This window comes from Anas acuta, chromosome 25 (genome assembly GCF_963932015.1).
Source record: "Anas acuta chromosome 25, bAnaAcu1.1, whole genome shotgun sequence".
NCBI lineage: Eukaryota > Metazoa > Chordata > Aves > Anseriformes > Anatidae > Anas > Anas acuta.
This window is the reverse complement of record NC_089003.1, coordinates 6,267,166-6,282,316: the sequence shown is the minus strand read 5'-3', so window position 1 is coordinate 6,282,316 and position 15,151 is coordinate 6,267,166. Positions and strand designations below refer to the sequence as shown.

Genomic DNA, 15,151 nt, shown 5'->3' with positions numbered 1-15,151 from the left:
CACCCCGGGTGGGAAGTGACCACGGGGTGCCCAAAGCCCTGCATGGCTGCAGGGAGCAGACAGAGGAGGAGCTCACAGGAGCCCCACAGGGCTGGCAGATGAACGTGGTTGTGCCAGGTCCCTCCTGCTCCAGGTGGGCATGGTCCAGGCCTTCCTCCTTTGTAAACTTCATTGGTGCCCCTCCTGTGCGCGTACTGCTCACCCCCACAGCACAGGGGACAGGCCCCGTGTAACTCCCACCCTGCCACGTGCTCCTCGTCCCGTCCGGAGCAATATCCTCAGGAGAAGCCGTGGTGTCCGTAGGGGTGCTGTGTGTGCAGCATGGCCGTAAGGAGACGGATCCCCCCCCACTGTGCCCTCTCCCCTCAGGTTCAGGCACCATGCACAGACACCAGCTGTGGATTCTTTAATCTTGCACCATCCTCTACATTGAGGTTGCTCTTCCCACGTGGCAATATCCCCCTCCCCACGTTCCTCCTGTCCCTCCCAGCCTCACCGTGTGCTCTGCACCCTCCCCACGGGTGGCTGCATGAGGACAGTGCTGCCATTAGGACCATGGCTTGCAGCTTCCCCTGGCAGGAAACAACTGAACAAGCCCACAGGTGAACCACACCACGAGGGACAGAGAACAGTGCAGTGAGCTCTACCTGGCACACCCAGCCCTTCACCCCTTGCGTGGGCAGGATCCATCCCACCAGATGGAGCCCACAGGCTGGGCCAGCTGCACAGCACCAGGTCTGGGGGAGACACACGTCATTGCAAGGGGGTTCTGGGGCACCTTGCTCTGTTTTCAGCGCTGCCTCCCACCCTGCTCTGCTTCCCCTTTTACCAGGGCACCATCCTGCTGCAAGCCCAGAAGACATATCTACAGGGGACAGGGGGACAGTGTGGCCCAGCCTGTGACTACACCACCTTCCTGATGCCCCAAGAGGTTCTGTTCCTTTGCCTAATCACTGGACCCAACTGTGTCCCCCTTGTGCCATGGACTGCCAGTCCCCTTGGTGGCCCCAGCACAGCATGGGAGCGGAGGGTGCTCAGGGCGCTGGTTCCCCCGCTGATTTGCAGCCATCTCAGAGAAGACATCAACCATGGCTTTGCGGACAGTCTCTGTTAGCTCGGGGACATCCTTCAGGCTCAGGCCCTGGGTTTCTATCTTGGGGAGGACTTGGATGGTACATGTCCCTGGAGAGAGAGGGGAAAGGCCAAGGAGGCTGCTGGACAAACCCCCCAGGAGTGAGGTCTTCCCACCAGCATCCTCCACCACTGGCTGCCTGCCCACATGTCTCCCAGAGACCTTCATCCCCTGCGGGCCCCATCCCCACCACCAAATTTTCCCTCCAGCAGCAGGGCTTCTTCTTTTCCACTTACCAGAGGTGAATTTCTTATCCTTGGAGCTGAAGAAGTCCCAGTACGGGGAGATCACAATGGGGAAAATGGGAACCTGCAGGAGATAGGGGGTCAGGGGTGTCCTCCATACAGACTCCAGCTCCTGCTGTGCCCTGTGCTTCAGCAGGTCCCTGCCACCTCCCTGGGCCCTGCAGACCCCAGAAGACCCTAATGTCCCCCATCCTCCTGCCCCAGGGTGTGTGCCTATCCCTCTCTGCCAAGGGTGGGTGGAGGAGAATGCCTTACCTGAGCCTGCACAGCCAAGTGAAAAGCCCCACGCTTGAAGGGCAGCATGGATTTGTCCTGGTTCCTGGTGCCTTCAGGGAAAATCAGCACTCGGAGCTGCACAGGACAGGAAGGGATGTGAACACGGATCCCAGAGGTCCCCTGGCCCAGGACTGGTGCACCCCAATCCCCGCTATGTTGGTGCCCCCCCATGCATCCCACTGCACCCTCCTGTGTTTCTCCTTTTCAACTGCCCCTGCTGCCTGTCCCCTCACATTTTCACGCCGTATGGTCTTGGCCGTCTGTGAGATGACACCGATGGCATCTCCCCTCTTGTGGCGGTCAATGAAGATGATGCCACTGAGCCAGCAGGCCCACCCCACGGTGCCCATGTACATGAGCTCCTTCTTGGCGATGGGCACGCAGCGGTCGGGGATCACTTCCACCATGCCTGGAGGAGAGATGGGAGAAGAAACAATCAGTCCCTGCCTGGTAGCTCCCATGACCAACAAAGCTGTGGCTGCAGTGACCCAACATCATCCTCCCTTCTTGCAGCCCTGAGCTCCAGCCCCACCAGCTTCTCTACCCCACACCTCCTGTACAAATCCTGGTACTGGCCTCACCGGAACACCCTGGCACGAGCCTGGTCCAGCCCTGCAGAACCCCAAAGGCTGCCCAGGCAGCGATGAGTCCCTCCTCTCCCCTGCACTTACCCATGAGGTCAAGGGAAGCTTGGTGGTTGCAAACTATCACATAGGGCTCCTCGGTATTCAGATGCTCGGAGCCCCACACCTGCATCTTGATGCCATACAAGTGCTTGAGGGGCCGGATTGCAGCACGCAGGAGCCTAGGGCAGAGGAACATGTGTGGGGAGCAGATCAACACAGAGAGGGGCTGCTGGATTTCTTCCAGTCCTTCACAGTCACTCAGGAGCAAGGTGCAAGATGGATCAGCTAGAGCTGGTCCATACGAGCAAATAGCGTGTCCCAAGGTGGGTCTGTGCCCAGTCTCAGCAATCCTGTGTGGTGGTTTTCTCTTGTAAACACATCTGTAGCCATCCCCAAGGTGAGAGCAGTCGCTGCCTCAGTAGTAGGAAGTGTGGCTTTGAGCCACGAAGAGTTGCCACCATGAGCAGGTGGGAGAAATAACAAGGTTCTTGGAGGGCTGATGTCCAGGGAAGGTGAAAAAGTGAGATGGGAAGGGGTAGGATGGGATGGGAATGCCTGCAGCCACAGTGTGAATCATCGCATCCCAGTGAGGACAACGGCCTCTGGCTGGGTGAGCCTTACCGTGAGGCTCCAGCACATGCACCACGGGCAGGAACCCCAGCCCCAGGCTCACAGCTTGCATGGCCACTGCCTCCTGTGGGTGGTGGGTCACAGCGAGATGTGCCAAGCAATGGCTGGGGGAGCACTGCAGGGAACAGCCTGGGGACAGAGAGGTCGGCAGGGCTGCTGCTGGGGAACAGCCACTGGGCAGCACCGCTAGCACCACACGTGAAGGTGGAGGAGGCTTTGCCAAGAGCAGAGAAAAAAAGGCAGGAAACAACTCAGCTTCATTCATTAGAGCAACTCAGAATAGCTTCAGGGGTCCTGCAGCATCAGGAAGGGATGGAAGTTTCTCATCCACATGGATGGACAGGAAACAAGGAAGAGCAGCGTCACCAGAAAGGGTTGGACAGGAAGAGAGACACCAGGATGGCAATGCTGACAGTCAGTATGAGAACAACAAGAAGAGTGAAGGGACAATGGGGCAATGGGGATTGCAACACCCAAGGAGAAGATAAAGCCCAGTACGCTCTCATTCCAACAGTGTTGAAATGGGGCACTTTCTAACCCATAGCATGGAGAGCATCCATGCCAGGGACCTCATATCTATCAGTGACTGTTCCCAGAGAACCCACAGGGGACAGGGCAGTCAGGAGGAGCTGGGGACCAGGCAGGCAGGAGAAGAGATCTGGGAGGAGTGAGGAGGCAGGGGAAATTCATGGGGAAATTCACAGTGCCTGGTAGGGCCATTGTGCCAGAGGACTGAGATTTTGGGAGACCTGGGCATGGCAATCCCTGTGTCTACAGAGAAGCAAAACACTTGTGGCAATGCCCCAAAGCCAGGATTAAAGACAGGAACCTGCTCCAAGCCAGAGGCTTTGTGATTTGGAGGCTGAAGAGGAGGCAGAGCAGGGCGTGCTGCTCTGGTGGAGGACGGCTGTGAGGTGTCAGTGGGACAAGGTAAGGCACTGGTGACTCATGGCTGCATCATGCTGGGGAGTTCCTCTAAGCCGGAAGCTTTTGCCCCAGCGCTCAAAGCACCTCAGGACATGTGTGTGTGTGCACAGCATTTCCGCACAGACAGGATGAGAGAGAGAGGCTGCACAAGGGGACCGATAACATCAAACATCTGACCACACTGCTGCCGAGGGCCCCAAATCTCTCAGCACCCACAGTCAAGCTTGCCAGATTGCACAGCCTCAGACATCTTGCACTCTGACACAATTACATCCCTTCTGGTATGCTATCATTCCCAGGAATCCAGCACCAGGATTGCAACACCCTTGGAAGCAGACAAACCTTCCTCTCGTGCTCAGAGATGCTATCGCAGCCGCCACCACCCCCAGCTCAGCCGAGCCTCCCCTCTGTTGTGGGGCAGCACCGGCACGGCTCACCGGCACGTGGCAGCGCTGTGCCAGAGCTGATGGCACCGAGGAATCCCACAGTCCCTCTGCCAAAGCGCAGTCCCCTGAACAGGACGTGGCTGCACTGCCAAGGAGGCAGGCATGGGTACGTGCTTGTATCCTGCTAATGACAGCACTTCGAACCCTTGCCAGCCTCCCCATCTGATGGCCCAATGCTGCAAGGGCCAAGAAGGAGCCCTTGTAAACGATTTCATCCTCTGGGGACCAGCTAGTCCAAAGCCAGGTGGCCACCCCATTGCAGTGTAACCATCCCTTGCCTTGGCCAGCACCCCGCCACCACACCACAAGATGCAGATGCACCCTTCCTTGCCACAGGGATGTGGCCACAGCTCTCCCCGTGGCTCCAGGGCTTGACTCAGCCTCACTGCACAGACACACCGCATAGTCCCGGCTCTGGGTACAGCCTGGGAAGGAAAAAGCAGGTCCACAAGACCTCCAAACTCCTCCATCACTGCCAAGCCCCAGATGTCGCAGCGGTGGAAGAACAACCCCAAGCCATACTCACTTCATATTCTCCACGGAGCGTCCCCGAAGAGCTGCCAAGGGGGAGAGGAGAGTGGCCATGGCCACAACCCAGCAGTTAAAGAAGGCCACCTTGCAGAAGTAGTTGAAGGCGGCATTGTGCTGGTAAAGCAGCAGGGCAGCGAACAGGAGGAGGAGCAGCAGCCCCTGGAGCAAGACAGCCTCCATCGTGCTGCCTGGGCACAAGGGTGCTGGAGAGCTTAGCCCGTGTCCCCAGGAGCTGGGGAGGAGGACAGGGCTGCCAGGAGCACGGCAGGAGACACTAGGGTATCAACAGAGCCGCATGTGGGTGTGTGGGGCTGGTCCCGGGGAAGGAGTTGTGTGCTGCTCGCCCTGTGCAGAGGTTTGAGTATGGACTGGCAGAGGTGGGAGGCAGGCTCACCAGCCGAGGGTGGAGAGCGGAGGTGAGTCAACACCATAGACCCTGGGTCACCCACGGAGTCACAGCTGGGATGTGCCTATTGCAATGCTTCCGACTTGATGCAATCAGCATGCTGCTTATTATAGCGCTCACGCTGGGGGCACCTCCTGGGGTCACGGGAACCCCTGATATCCTCCTGATAGCAGGAGCAGCTCTGGTCCATACCCATCACCCCAGCGAGGCTGGCCGCAGTTCCCCAGCACCATCAGGACCCACACTGCAGATTACGAGCCCGCTGGAGCATACCTGGCTGCTCCCCGCGCAGGCTGGCCAGCCCCCGCCCCAGCTGGCAGCCAGGGGCCGCGTTGCGTTAGGTGTTTATGGCAGTGCAGTCAGCGTGCACAGGAGTGTAATTAGCCTCTCCTCCTGCTCACTCGCTGTCACACCAGGCATGTAAGATTCAAGCCCATTCCTGGGCTGCGGAAGTCTGGAAACTGGTCTTGCTTTTCAAAAGCAGCGTTCTGACATCGCAAAACTGACTGGCTTGGTGTCAGCCAGCTCAGCCACCAGCATCCCATATCTGGGGCCTCACAGCCCCACTGCTCCATCCGTGCACTGCTGCCCACACCCCTTGGTTCCTCCAGCCCTTTGGTCAGAGGGCTCTGCTCGTGCCTTCCTATAACAACCCCAGCACCACATCTCCTGGGTCACACCCAGTGGCTCCAACCCTTTTCTGACATGACATACCTTCTACAAAACCACCCTGCTCCACTCCCACAGCAGCTGCTTCCACCCACACCTTCTCCCCACCTCCGGTGGCATGGGAACAAGCAGATGCCTTCCTGCTCCTGGCCATGCCATACTCCCTGTGCCGTCAGCTAGAAGTGCCCCAGGATGGTCTCCTTCTCTCCTGCTCTACGCAGTTGGTCTTGTAGTATCTTGGGGTACTCCCACCCGAGGGAGATGTGCCTTCACGCCCAACCCAACACAGCTCCTCCACTCCACGCTGGGGCCAACCTTGCTAGCATCTCCCACAGCTTCAGCAGGAGCCAGGCCTTGCCTTGCTGCAGAGGAAGATCCATCTGTGGCAGAGCATAGCTCAGTCCTGGGCAGGGGGAACATGAGCTCTTCCTTCCATAGGGACCTCAAAATAGAGACAGGGCAGTCCTTATCGCCCAGTAGGGGCAGAAGGAGGGGATTTCAGGGTCAACTGCCTGGACACCATTTTTCTGCATGCTCTCAGCTCCACGTAACTCCCAGCCCTAGAGTCTCCTACTAGGGGCTAAGGCAGAGCCTCCTGATAACCGGGCTGTAATGCTGCTGGCTGCATGGAACTCCACAGCCCTCATCAGAACCCCATAGTCCCACCAGCCCACCCACCCTGGTGGCATCAGAGCAGAGCTGTGAACCCTGCAGCAGGGCTGGGGAGGTGGCAGAGGCAGGGACCAGCTCCTAGCACCCATAAAATGCCTGAACACACTCCCCTCACCTTTTACCCAAACAGGGGGGGGAACCAAGCCCTGGGGAACCCCACACTCACTCAAACAGGAGCCCTCTACAGGATGGATCCCTTACTGGGATCAGCACTGGGCCAGCACTGTGTGGAGCTGTGGAACTGTGTGTTCCCATTGCAGAAACAGCACTTGGCCATATCCAGCCCTGCCCGTGCTGTGCTTGGCCAGGAGCATCAGGCACTGGTATTCCCCCTCCTTTGGGTGCAAGAGGCTCTCAGCCCCCCCTCACCCCTGCTGCTTGGAGGAAGCCCTATGCTCAGGCACAGAGCCAGCAGCCTGGGTAATTACAGATGCTTAATTAGTGACAGCAGGGAGCTCTCTTAACAAAGCAGATTAATTACAGGCAATGTGCTGCATTGGGAGCTGAAGGGACACCTGGGCTGGCACGACCCCACCCCACCGATGCCAGCATGTCCCACAGGGACAGAGCATGGTGCTGAGCACCGCAGGGCCCTCGTGGCTTGGCAACGTCACATTGTCCATCTGGGATTGGAATTTCACTGATGAACTGGAGCTTGTCCCTCTTAAGCAGTCATCTGGGTTTGGTGATGGGCTTCGTAACACCCAGTGCCTTGAGGTGGCTCACGGGGAGGAGGACAACATGCCTGGCAAAATGCACTATTTTGATGCATTTTGCTGTGCACATTGTCCTCCTCCCTGTGGGCCACCCCAAAACTGTCAGTACCATAGGGCACCCACTCTCAGCACACACAAGGTCTTCTGGGCTGGAGGCCAGGGACTTGCAGGAGAAGCCACCTCAGGGTGCAGGGAGCTCACTGCCGCTGCTCCAGCATGTCGTAGTACTCTGCAAAGAGAAAGCAGGGCCTGGAGGGCGTGTGAGGGCTTGCACGGAGGGAGGGAGCAGGAAGGGCTCAGCCCTTGTCGGGACATGTGGGAAGGTTGATGTATGCCTGGGGGCATCTCCCATTGAAGGCAGGTGCTATGGGGAGAAGTTGTCCTCACCTGATGATGGCGGGACATTGGCTCCTACAGTCCCTGTGGCACTGGGGGGAGGAGGAGGTGGCACTGCACTGGTGAAAAGGACAAAGAACAGGAGTAAATGCCAGCCCTCCGTGTCCCATCTGGTGCCGGAGATGCTGTCACACCAGGGGCTGCCAGTCACGTACGCACAAAGCAGCACCCTTAATACTCACGGCTCCCCATCCTCCGCTGCTGTGTCCTGGTAGCGCACGACCGGTGGTCCCCCAGCCCCAGCCAGGACCGGCCATGTGAGGATGGAAGTGGGACCGGCGTAGGGGACATAGTGGTGGTGGAAAACCACGGCCTCCTCTTCCTCTCCAGTCTGCAAAGGCACCATGAGTGGCTGTGGGGAGGAACAAAAGGCAAAGAGATGCTGGGCTGATCTCAGCAGCTGTCTTCCTCGGGCTCCCCAAGACAGGATCAGAGTCACAGAGCAATTGAGGTTGGGATCTCAGGAGGCCAGTCTCTCCAGCTCCTGCTCCAGCTGGGGTTCCCAGGGCCAGGTCCCAGCGGCTTCTGGAGGTTTCCCAGGAGGAGCCCCCGCAGCCTCTCCTGTGCCAGCTCCGCCACCGCCAGGGCACAGAGGCGCTTCCCAGCGGTCAGAGGGCACCTCCTGGGCCCCGCTTCGTGCCTGGTGCCCCTGGGCCCGGCTCTGTCCTCCCCACGGGGATTTACGGGCACGGCCAGGATCCCCGCAGCCTCCAGGCTGAGCAGCCCCAGCTCCCGCAGCCTCTCCTCCCAGCGGAGCTGCTCCGGTCCCCCCACCTTCATGGCCCTCCCCTGGGCTCTCTGCAGCCTGCCTGGCCTCTCTGGTGCTGGGGGCCTGGCAGCAGTCCCAGCACTGTGCGGGCGGCCCCAGCAGTGAGGAGCAGAGGGGCAGGATCCCCTCCTTCTGCCTGCAGGCAATCCCTCGCCTGGTTCAGCTTGGGCCACCACCAGCCTTCCTCGCTGTAGGGCCCGCTGCTGGCTCCTTCTCAGCTTGGGGCCCCCCAGGCCTCTCAGGGCCTTTCCTGCAGAGCTGCTTCCCAAGGGGTGCCACCACAGCACTTCCCCTGCCTGAGCTCCATGAGGTTCCACATGAAGAAACAATACAGGGGCATTGCAACCTGAGATAGGACCCCAAAATGCTGCCCATGGCATCTGAGCATTGAGCAGCCACATGCAGGGTCCAGTCTCCCACAGTATAGTGAATTGGTGGGGACTGGGAGGATGCACACGAAAGATGCCAGCTAGCAGTGAGCAAGGCAGCTGCCTGCATCCCACCAAGAAAGCAGCATTTGTTTCCCCGCACGGAGATTAAATGTTTCATATAATTTTGGTTTGAGATGGACTTTTAAATGAATGCCCTTGCAGAGCTGTTCTGCCTAATGAGCAGTGCTCAGCCTTTCTGCTCAGCCCAGCCCTGCACCCTGCCCATGTCTGGCAGACCTCAGTTCTTCCCAGCTGCACTAAATCCCCTCCAAGCAGCCTGATATGATCCATGCTGGGGGTCAAACCAGCCCAAAGAGCCCCAGACCCTCCAGGAGCTGCAGAGGGCTGTGAACATCCAGCAGCTGCACTTCAGGGGTCCCATGCTGCTATGAAATGGGACCCAGGTGCTATCCATCCTCCTTGCCCCATACCTGGGCAGCAGCTGGAGATGGCCCGAACCCGAAGGACGTCAATGCCGACACGGCCAGACTGTTCATCACCACCTGGTGCATTTGGGAGTTTTGAATCATCATCAACTCGATTAAATCTGCCAGAGAGGAAGGGGCTCTGCGTCAGAGAGGGATTAGAGCGAGGGCATGGGAAACACAGCCGCCGGCTGAGCGGTGTGGATGCAGCCCCCAAAGGGTCCCTGCTGGGATGGGGTGGCACCACAGCTTGTCCCTATGCCAAGTATCAGGAACCAAGCCAGACTGCCCCACGCTCCAATTTGGAAGGCCTACATGGCATTTAAAAATTATTTTGCTTGGATAAAGCTTTAAAATAGACATAGTTAAGCCTTTCCTTATTTGCAAATGTGATTAAACATCTGGTCTGGCTCAACGAAGGCTGTTCACAAAAGGTGATTAGCGGTGCTGGAGGCGGCAGACTTTCCGCCCATTCGGAGGAGAATTGCTGCGGTCCTGGCAGTGCTCAGGACTTGGCAAATCCTTCCTTGGCACTGGGGCAACAGTGCCAGGGAGCCAGGCGGTGGGCATGGTGCAGTGCGTAGGGGCTCGGAGCTCAGAGACCCCCAGAGACTCATAGTCCCCATAGGGACTGATGCCACCTCCAGTCCCAGAGCAAGTACCTATTGAGCAGGGCTCAAACCCAGGTGGCCCTGCACATACATGTCAGCATCTGAGTCCCCTTGGCTGGATGCCTGAGGCTTTAAAACATCCCTGTTAAAACATTAACACATCCCCAATGAAACACCACCATTTGCTGCAGGCATAAAGTTCCCCTGCAAGGTGCCTGCAAACCTGCTGGAGGACGATCTCTAAGATCCTGCTTTGTGCATGAGCTTCCCACACCAATTTGGAGCATGCCCTTTCCTCCATGTATTTTTAGACAGCCCAGCCTTCCCCGTCCCCACAGCATGTCTTTGGTCATAATTTGTCCCAGGAGCCAAAAATCCCTCTGGAGCTGATATAAAAAAAAAATAATAATAAAAACAAAAAAAATCCCCCAGGAACATCCCAGTGTTTTCAAAGCCAGCCCTGACTTCAAGTTTGGTAAAACCACCAAAAATTGCATCCTGTAGGGCAAAGACACCGTCAAGTAAAGGTGTGGCCAGCCCTATGATGTTGCAGCCCTTCCCCCTGCCCCCCCAGGCGTCACTCATCCTAAAGAGGCTGAAAAAAAAAAAAAAAGGATGAAATTAAGGTGGTTTTAACATGGGACTATGGTCACATGGGCCTGTGGTCACACACCTTCCCGCAGGTGCGGGGCTCTGGTGGGCAGGGCTAGAGTTCCAGGAAGCTGCTGGAGGATCACCACCGGCTGCTGGGACACCGGCACAGCACCGTGGGGACATGGCACAGGTGGCAGCTGAAAGGCAGAAGGGGAAAGAAAGCCCTGGGGATGGAGGGTCTTGGAGGAGGGGGCAGTTTGCACTGACCCCCTTTTTCCAGGGGTGCAGTCCTCCAAGCGTGGCACATCCCCAGCCCTGGGGAAATGTCCTCGTGGTGCAGTGAGCACTTTGCTTTTTGCAGGGGACATTTGCATCTCACAAATAAAATATATATATATATATATATATATATATATATATAAACAAATAAAATAACAAAACCAGCATTGCTGCTCCAGACCCCACTGCCTACCAAAAACCACCACCCCACTCCCTCTCCTCCCACCCCAGCCCATTTTCCCCACCATACCCTTGCAAACCCTGACTATCCCCTTTGCCCAGAGGCAGAGCTGCTCTGCAGGGCTTACCCCATGTGGGATGATGTAGGTCCTGGCCGCCAGGTCCCCCCAGACCCCCTTGGGGTCCCCCGCTGCGCCGACCTCCATGGCTCAGCCAAGCAGCACTGCAGCCGGCAGCTCCAGCTTGTTGCTATAGCTGCTGGGGCCAAACAAAGCCTCAGGCAGGTTTGGCAGCCACAGCAGCGTCCCCACACTGCTTTTCCCCACTGTGCATCCCCAGGACACCCCCCACCACCAAAGGGGTGGGACAGAGGTGTTTTGTGCTCCCCACCCCACACCCCATGGTGTTTCTGGGCCTGCAGGACAATTGTCCCTGCAACGAACTAGGATTGTGGTTTCATTCAAGCTCTGTGTACTGGTCCTAGTGGCTGGGGAGCACTAGTCCCAGTGGCAGGGCTGCTCAGCCCCATTGCATTCCCACCAGCAGCATCTCACAGCTTCGGCCATATGCTTTTGGAAGCTTTCCTAAAAACCCAGGTCCCACAGCCCCGTGGTCTCCATCAGTGCCGGCCATCATGAGAGGTGGGAGATGGCTCCGCTCCTGTCTGCTCCCTGGGTGGGAGGCAGGAAAAAGCCAACAGGAGAACACAGACGGGGAGTCTGGTGGGATGCAGTCACCTGTCAGAGCAGCTCTGACTGCCTGGCTTGCTCTCAGCATGCCACCCCTTTGTTTGGGTCGTATTGAAAGGTCCTGTCAAACACTGGCAGAAAGCAGCTGGAGGGGCCGGAGGCAGCTGCAAAGCAGCAGCGTGTCCCTGCAAGGCTGAGCTGTCACCTGCACCAGGGACTCAGGCTGGAGGAGCAAACACAGCCAGGTTTCTACATGGGAACACTGGGAGATGGGTCTGGCCAGTGCTTGGGAAAGGCTCAGCTCTGCAGGGCTCGGCAGTGCCTGCCATCGGACAGCGCCCTGCCAGCACGCCGCAGCTGTGTGGTCTCTGTGTATGGAGGTCCTTCCACTCCATGGGATGTCCCTCGGTCCTCAGACGCAGTGTGCCCCCGTGCATGACCAAGGCACAGTGCTGCTGGGGACATCAGTCAGGTGCCACCGCAGATCTGGTCCCCACGGACCACTTCCCTCTTCTGCAGTGACCAGCCACAGCACACCCCCACACCCCTGCCCCATGCCGACTTGGCATGCAAACCCATTGCAAGGAAATTTTCTCCCCAAATGGCCCAACCTCCAACTGTCCTCAGATATCTTTCCTCCACCTCCGAAAGCTCTGGGACTGCTCTTCTGGGTGATTATTTCATCAATATAAAATCCAAAGTCCCCTCTGTCCCTAGCATATAGGTCTGTGAACATTTCCCAGGAACCCAGCCTGGAGCAAGCCCTGCTCATGAAGAAGGAACAGATCTCAATAAAACCTCCTGTCCTGCCCCAAAACAGCACCAAGACACCTCCAGATGAGCAGGAGCACCCACTCTGAGGTCGACTGCCTTAGCCCAAGCCCTTGGCTCTAGCCAGGCTATTTTCTGCTTCATTACATTTTGCTCCATGCTGCTAATTTTTCTAGGCCCCTCTGGATTATTTCACTGCCTTTTGCTATAGCTCCCAAATTCATATTATTTGCACATTTAATTACCGTGCTGATTGCCCCTTGCTTCTGGCAGAGCCTGGTGTTTTCTGAGCAGAGCCTGGGTATCCGCCTTGTCAGTGCTAATATTGTTCTTATCTGTAGGAAGGACTCGAGCACTGGAGCAAAGAGCTGAGCCATTCGCAGCACAAGAATTTCTGCCGTGGTCGGACGTGGTGTGAATGTTCTCAGACCTCCCTGGGGCAGGCTGAGTCCCTTTGGGGGTCTTATTGACTGCTCTTTGTCCGCAAGTGTGGGTCTGGTGCAACCCCCAGCCCTGCCGCATCCCATGCAGCACCGCAGGGCAGGGCAGAGGCTGGGGCTCGGCTCTGGATAGGCCAATGCTCATCTGCAGCCAGTCCATGCAGCACGTCCCTTTTTAAGTCCCCCAGCACATCTGTCATGAAGAGAGGAAGTCTGAGCATTGGTGGCAGCAGGAGATGCAGGCACCCACGCCTGCCAGCCCGGCTCTCTGTGTTTAAAGCGCAGCACCATAGAATTAGGGCTGCAGGGATCGGCGCTGGGGCAGGAGCACTCATGGCCATGTGGGTGATTCTAAAGTTCTGGTGGTGGACGCCTCTGTCCCCAGTAAGAGCCACCCTGATGAAGCCTACCCCTAGGCTGAGACATGTGCCACAAGACACCCTTGAGGATGCTCAGTGGATGTTTTTATTAGCAGCTGTCTTTTTGGCAGCTCCCAAGCCCTTCTTGTACTGTGAATCTGAATTTCTTGTTCTGGAAAGCCAACACAAAATCTTCACCCTAATTAAAGCCCGAGGACAGGACTTCAACCCCATACCCTGCTTGTGGAGGGGGAGGGGGGAGGGTTCCACTAGCAGTGCCCCTGCTGTGAGAAACATCTCAATTTTCTTCAGACAGGATCTTCTGTGAAGCTATTTTATTCACGATTGCACTGGTGGGCGTCCTGTCAATCAGGAGAGCATTTTAGTAAACAAAGCCAAACTTTTTATTCCATATTACCCGATGCCTGATCACCTCCCCTGTTTCCTCATTGGCTGAGTACTACAGGTTCACAAGCTACTCGACACTCCTCTATACCATATACGTACAATTTTTCTTTTTTTTCAACCCTTTAGTTTCTCCTTTCTTATGTTTTGAGAACTTGTGTTCTTTGTTTTACTGTTCTCACACTGCTCATCCTGTTTTTCTCAAGCTTCTACTTTATTTTAGAACAGTGAGGCTTTCTACTGTCCACTTATCTACTTAGCATTTCTCCTTATTATGACTACACAACTACCTTGGTATACAGAAAAGTAATTCTCTACTGCAAAAACACAACTTTGTTCCTCACACTGCTGCTGGGTGCAAGCAGAGGAAGATGCTGCACCAGGCATCTGGAGCAAAAGCAATGCAGTCCGGCCCCTCTGGGATGCCCAATGCTCTCGGCATGAATCTGTGCTCACAAAGCAAGCAATGAAAGCACCACAGCTTCGACAAGCTTTGGTGAACCAGCCGAGCTGAGGAACATGGAGAGCCAGGCCATGTCAGATGGCACCAGGCTGGGAGTGGTGCTGTGCCGTGCCTGGATGGGTTGCACTCCCCTACAGCCCAGCAGCAATAACTGGGGTGACTGGGGAGGGCGGCCAGCATGAAGCTCGTCCGTCATTCCGTGCCCAAATTGCAGCTGGGGCAATCCCCCAACATGAGGAAACAGACAGCAGGCAGCAGCCTTGCCTAGGACTCATGGAAGACAAAGGAAGCCAGATGGAGGCAATGCATCCTCCCCTGTGCACTGGGCATCTAAACCACCCGACCAAAAGTCGGTTTGTCACTGCACATCAGGACAAATCAAGGACATGCATGAGGGCTCAGCAGGGGCTGTCCCCTGTGCTCCGTGCCACATCCTCACATGCACCTCTTGGGGCTGCTCTGCAGGTCCGGGAGCATGACTGGGTGGAAAGATCTCACTTTGAACCCCAGTTATGAAAAAATAATGTTCTGAGGTCTCTTCCAAGCCACCATCCAGCCACTCTGGTCTCACACAGCACCATCACTGGTTGGTTCCTCCCAGAGCCCAAAACTGAGCACGAGGCTGTTGGCAATGGCAGGGGAGGGGGCTGCTTGGGGAGGGGAAGGGCAATGCACAGCCCTCAGCATGCAGCAAGGGTGCTCTGCAGCCCCCCCCCAAACCTCAGCTGCTCCTTCCCACCCTGCAGACCAAAGCAGCCACCTCCAAAACTTGTCTGCTCCCGTCCAGTGACAAGCCCTGGTGACATTGCCACCAGATGGCACCAAATAAGCCAGACTTGTGGGGACACGCGTGGCTTGGGGCCACCACGACCAGCAGGCACAGCCTGCCTTCACCCTGCTCCCTCACCCCCATCTCCGCCAGCACAGCCTGGGATTATTTGCACCAGTTATAATTTTATTTGATTAAAGCAGTGTCTGACAAGGCAACCTCCCACTGCTTGTTTACGTGCTGTTGGAAAATTAAATGATTAAAACTGGGTGTTTGCATTTTGCTGGAAACTAT

At 56.8% G+C, this 15,151-nt stretch overlaps 2 protein-coding genes across 2 annotated transcripts; both read right to left on the bottom strand.

Annotated features, from left to right (window-relative positions):
- Positions 1-317: 317 nt before the first annotated feature.
- On the bottom strand, positions 318-7,269 carry LOC137844630 (1-acyl-sn-glycerol-3-phosphate acyltransferase alpha-like). The gene is made up of 6 exons (XM_068661103.1): positions 4,809-7,269; positions 2,325-2,458; positions 1,887-2,062; positions 1,633-1,728; positions 1,369-1,441; positions 318-1,182 (listed from the first exon to the last, which is right to left on the bottom strand). The coding sequence occupies exons 1-6, from the start codon at positions 4,991-4,993 to the stop codon at positions 947-949; spliced, it is 900 nt and encodes a 299-aa protein (XP_068517204.1). The 5' UTR covers positions 4,994-7,269; the 3' UTR covers positions 318-946.
- A 142-nt stretch (positions 7,270-7,411) lies between these two features.
- PRR29 (proline rich 29) lies at positions 7,412-11,256 on the bottom strand. The gene is made up of 6 exons (XM_068660512.1): positions 11,090-11,256; positions 10,582-10,699; positions 9,304-9,419; positions 7,855-8,024; positions 7,664-7,731; positions 7,412-7,505 (listed from the first exon to the last, which is right to left on the bottom strand). Exons 1-6 carry the CDS (start codon positions 11,165-11,167, stop codon positions 7,474-7,476), a joined length of 582 nt encoding a protein of 193 aa, XP_068516613.1. The 5' UTR covers positions 11,168-11,256; the 3' UTR covers positions 7,412-7,473.
- Between the last annotated feature and the right edge of the window lie 3,895 nt (positions 11,257-15,151).

What these genes read in the sequence shown, in the direction of transcription:
- PRR29 (XM_068660512.1), bottom strand. Translation starts at nt 11,167, where the DNA reads ATGGAGGTCGGCGCAGCGGGGGACCCCAAGGGGGTCTGGGGGGACCTG. An exon ending in GCAGCGGAGGATGGGGAGCC is followed by an intron (nt 7,732 to 7,854) that starts GTGAGTATTAAG and finishes CCTTTTCACCAG; the next exon opens with TGCAGTGCCACCTCCTCCTC. An exon ending in CAATGTCCCGCCATCATCAG is followed by an intron (nt 7,506 to 7,663) that starts GTGAGGACAACT and finishes TTCTCTTTGCAG; the next exon opens with AGTACTACGACATGCTGGAG.
- LOC137844630 (XM_068661103.1), bottom strand. Translation starts at nt 4,993, where the DNA reads ATGGAGGCTGTCTTGCTCCAGGGGCTGCTGCTCCTCCTCCTGTTCGCT. An exon ending in ACTTGGCTGTGCAGGCTCAG is followed by an intron (nt 1,442 to 1,632) that starts GTAAGGCATTCT and finishes TATCTCCTGCAG; the next exon opens with GTTCCCATTTTCCCCATTGT. An exon ending in GGATAAGAAATTCACCTCTG is followed by an intron (nt 1,183 to 1,368) that starts GTAAGTGGAAAA and finishes CTCTCTCTCCAG; the next exon opens with GGACATGTACCATCCAAGTC.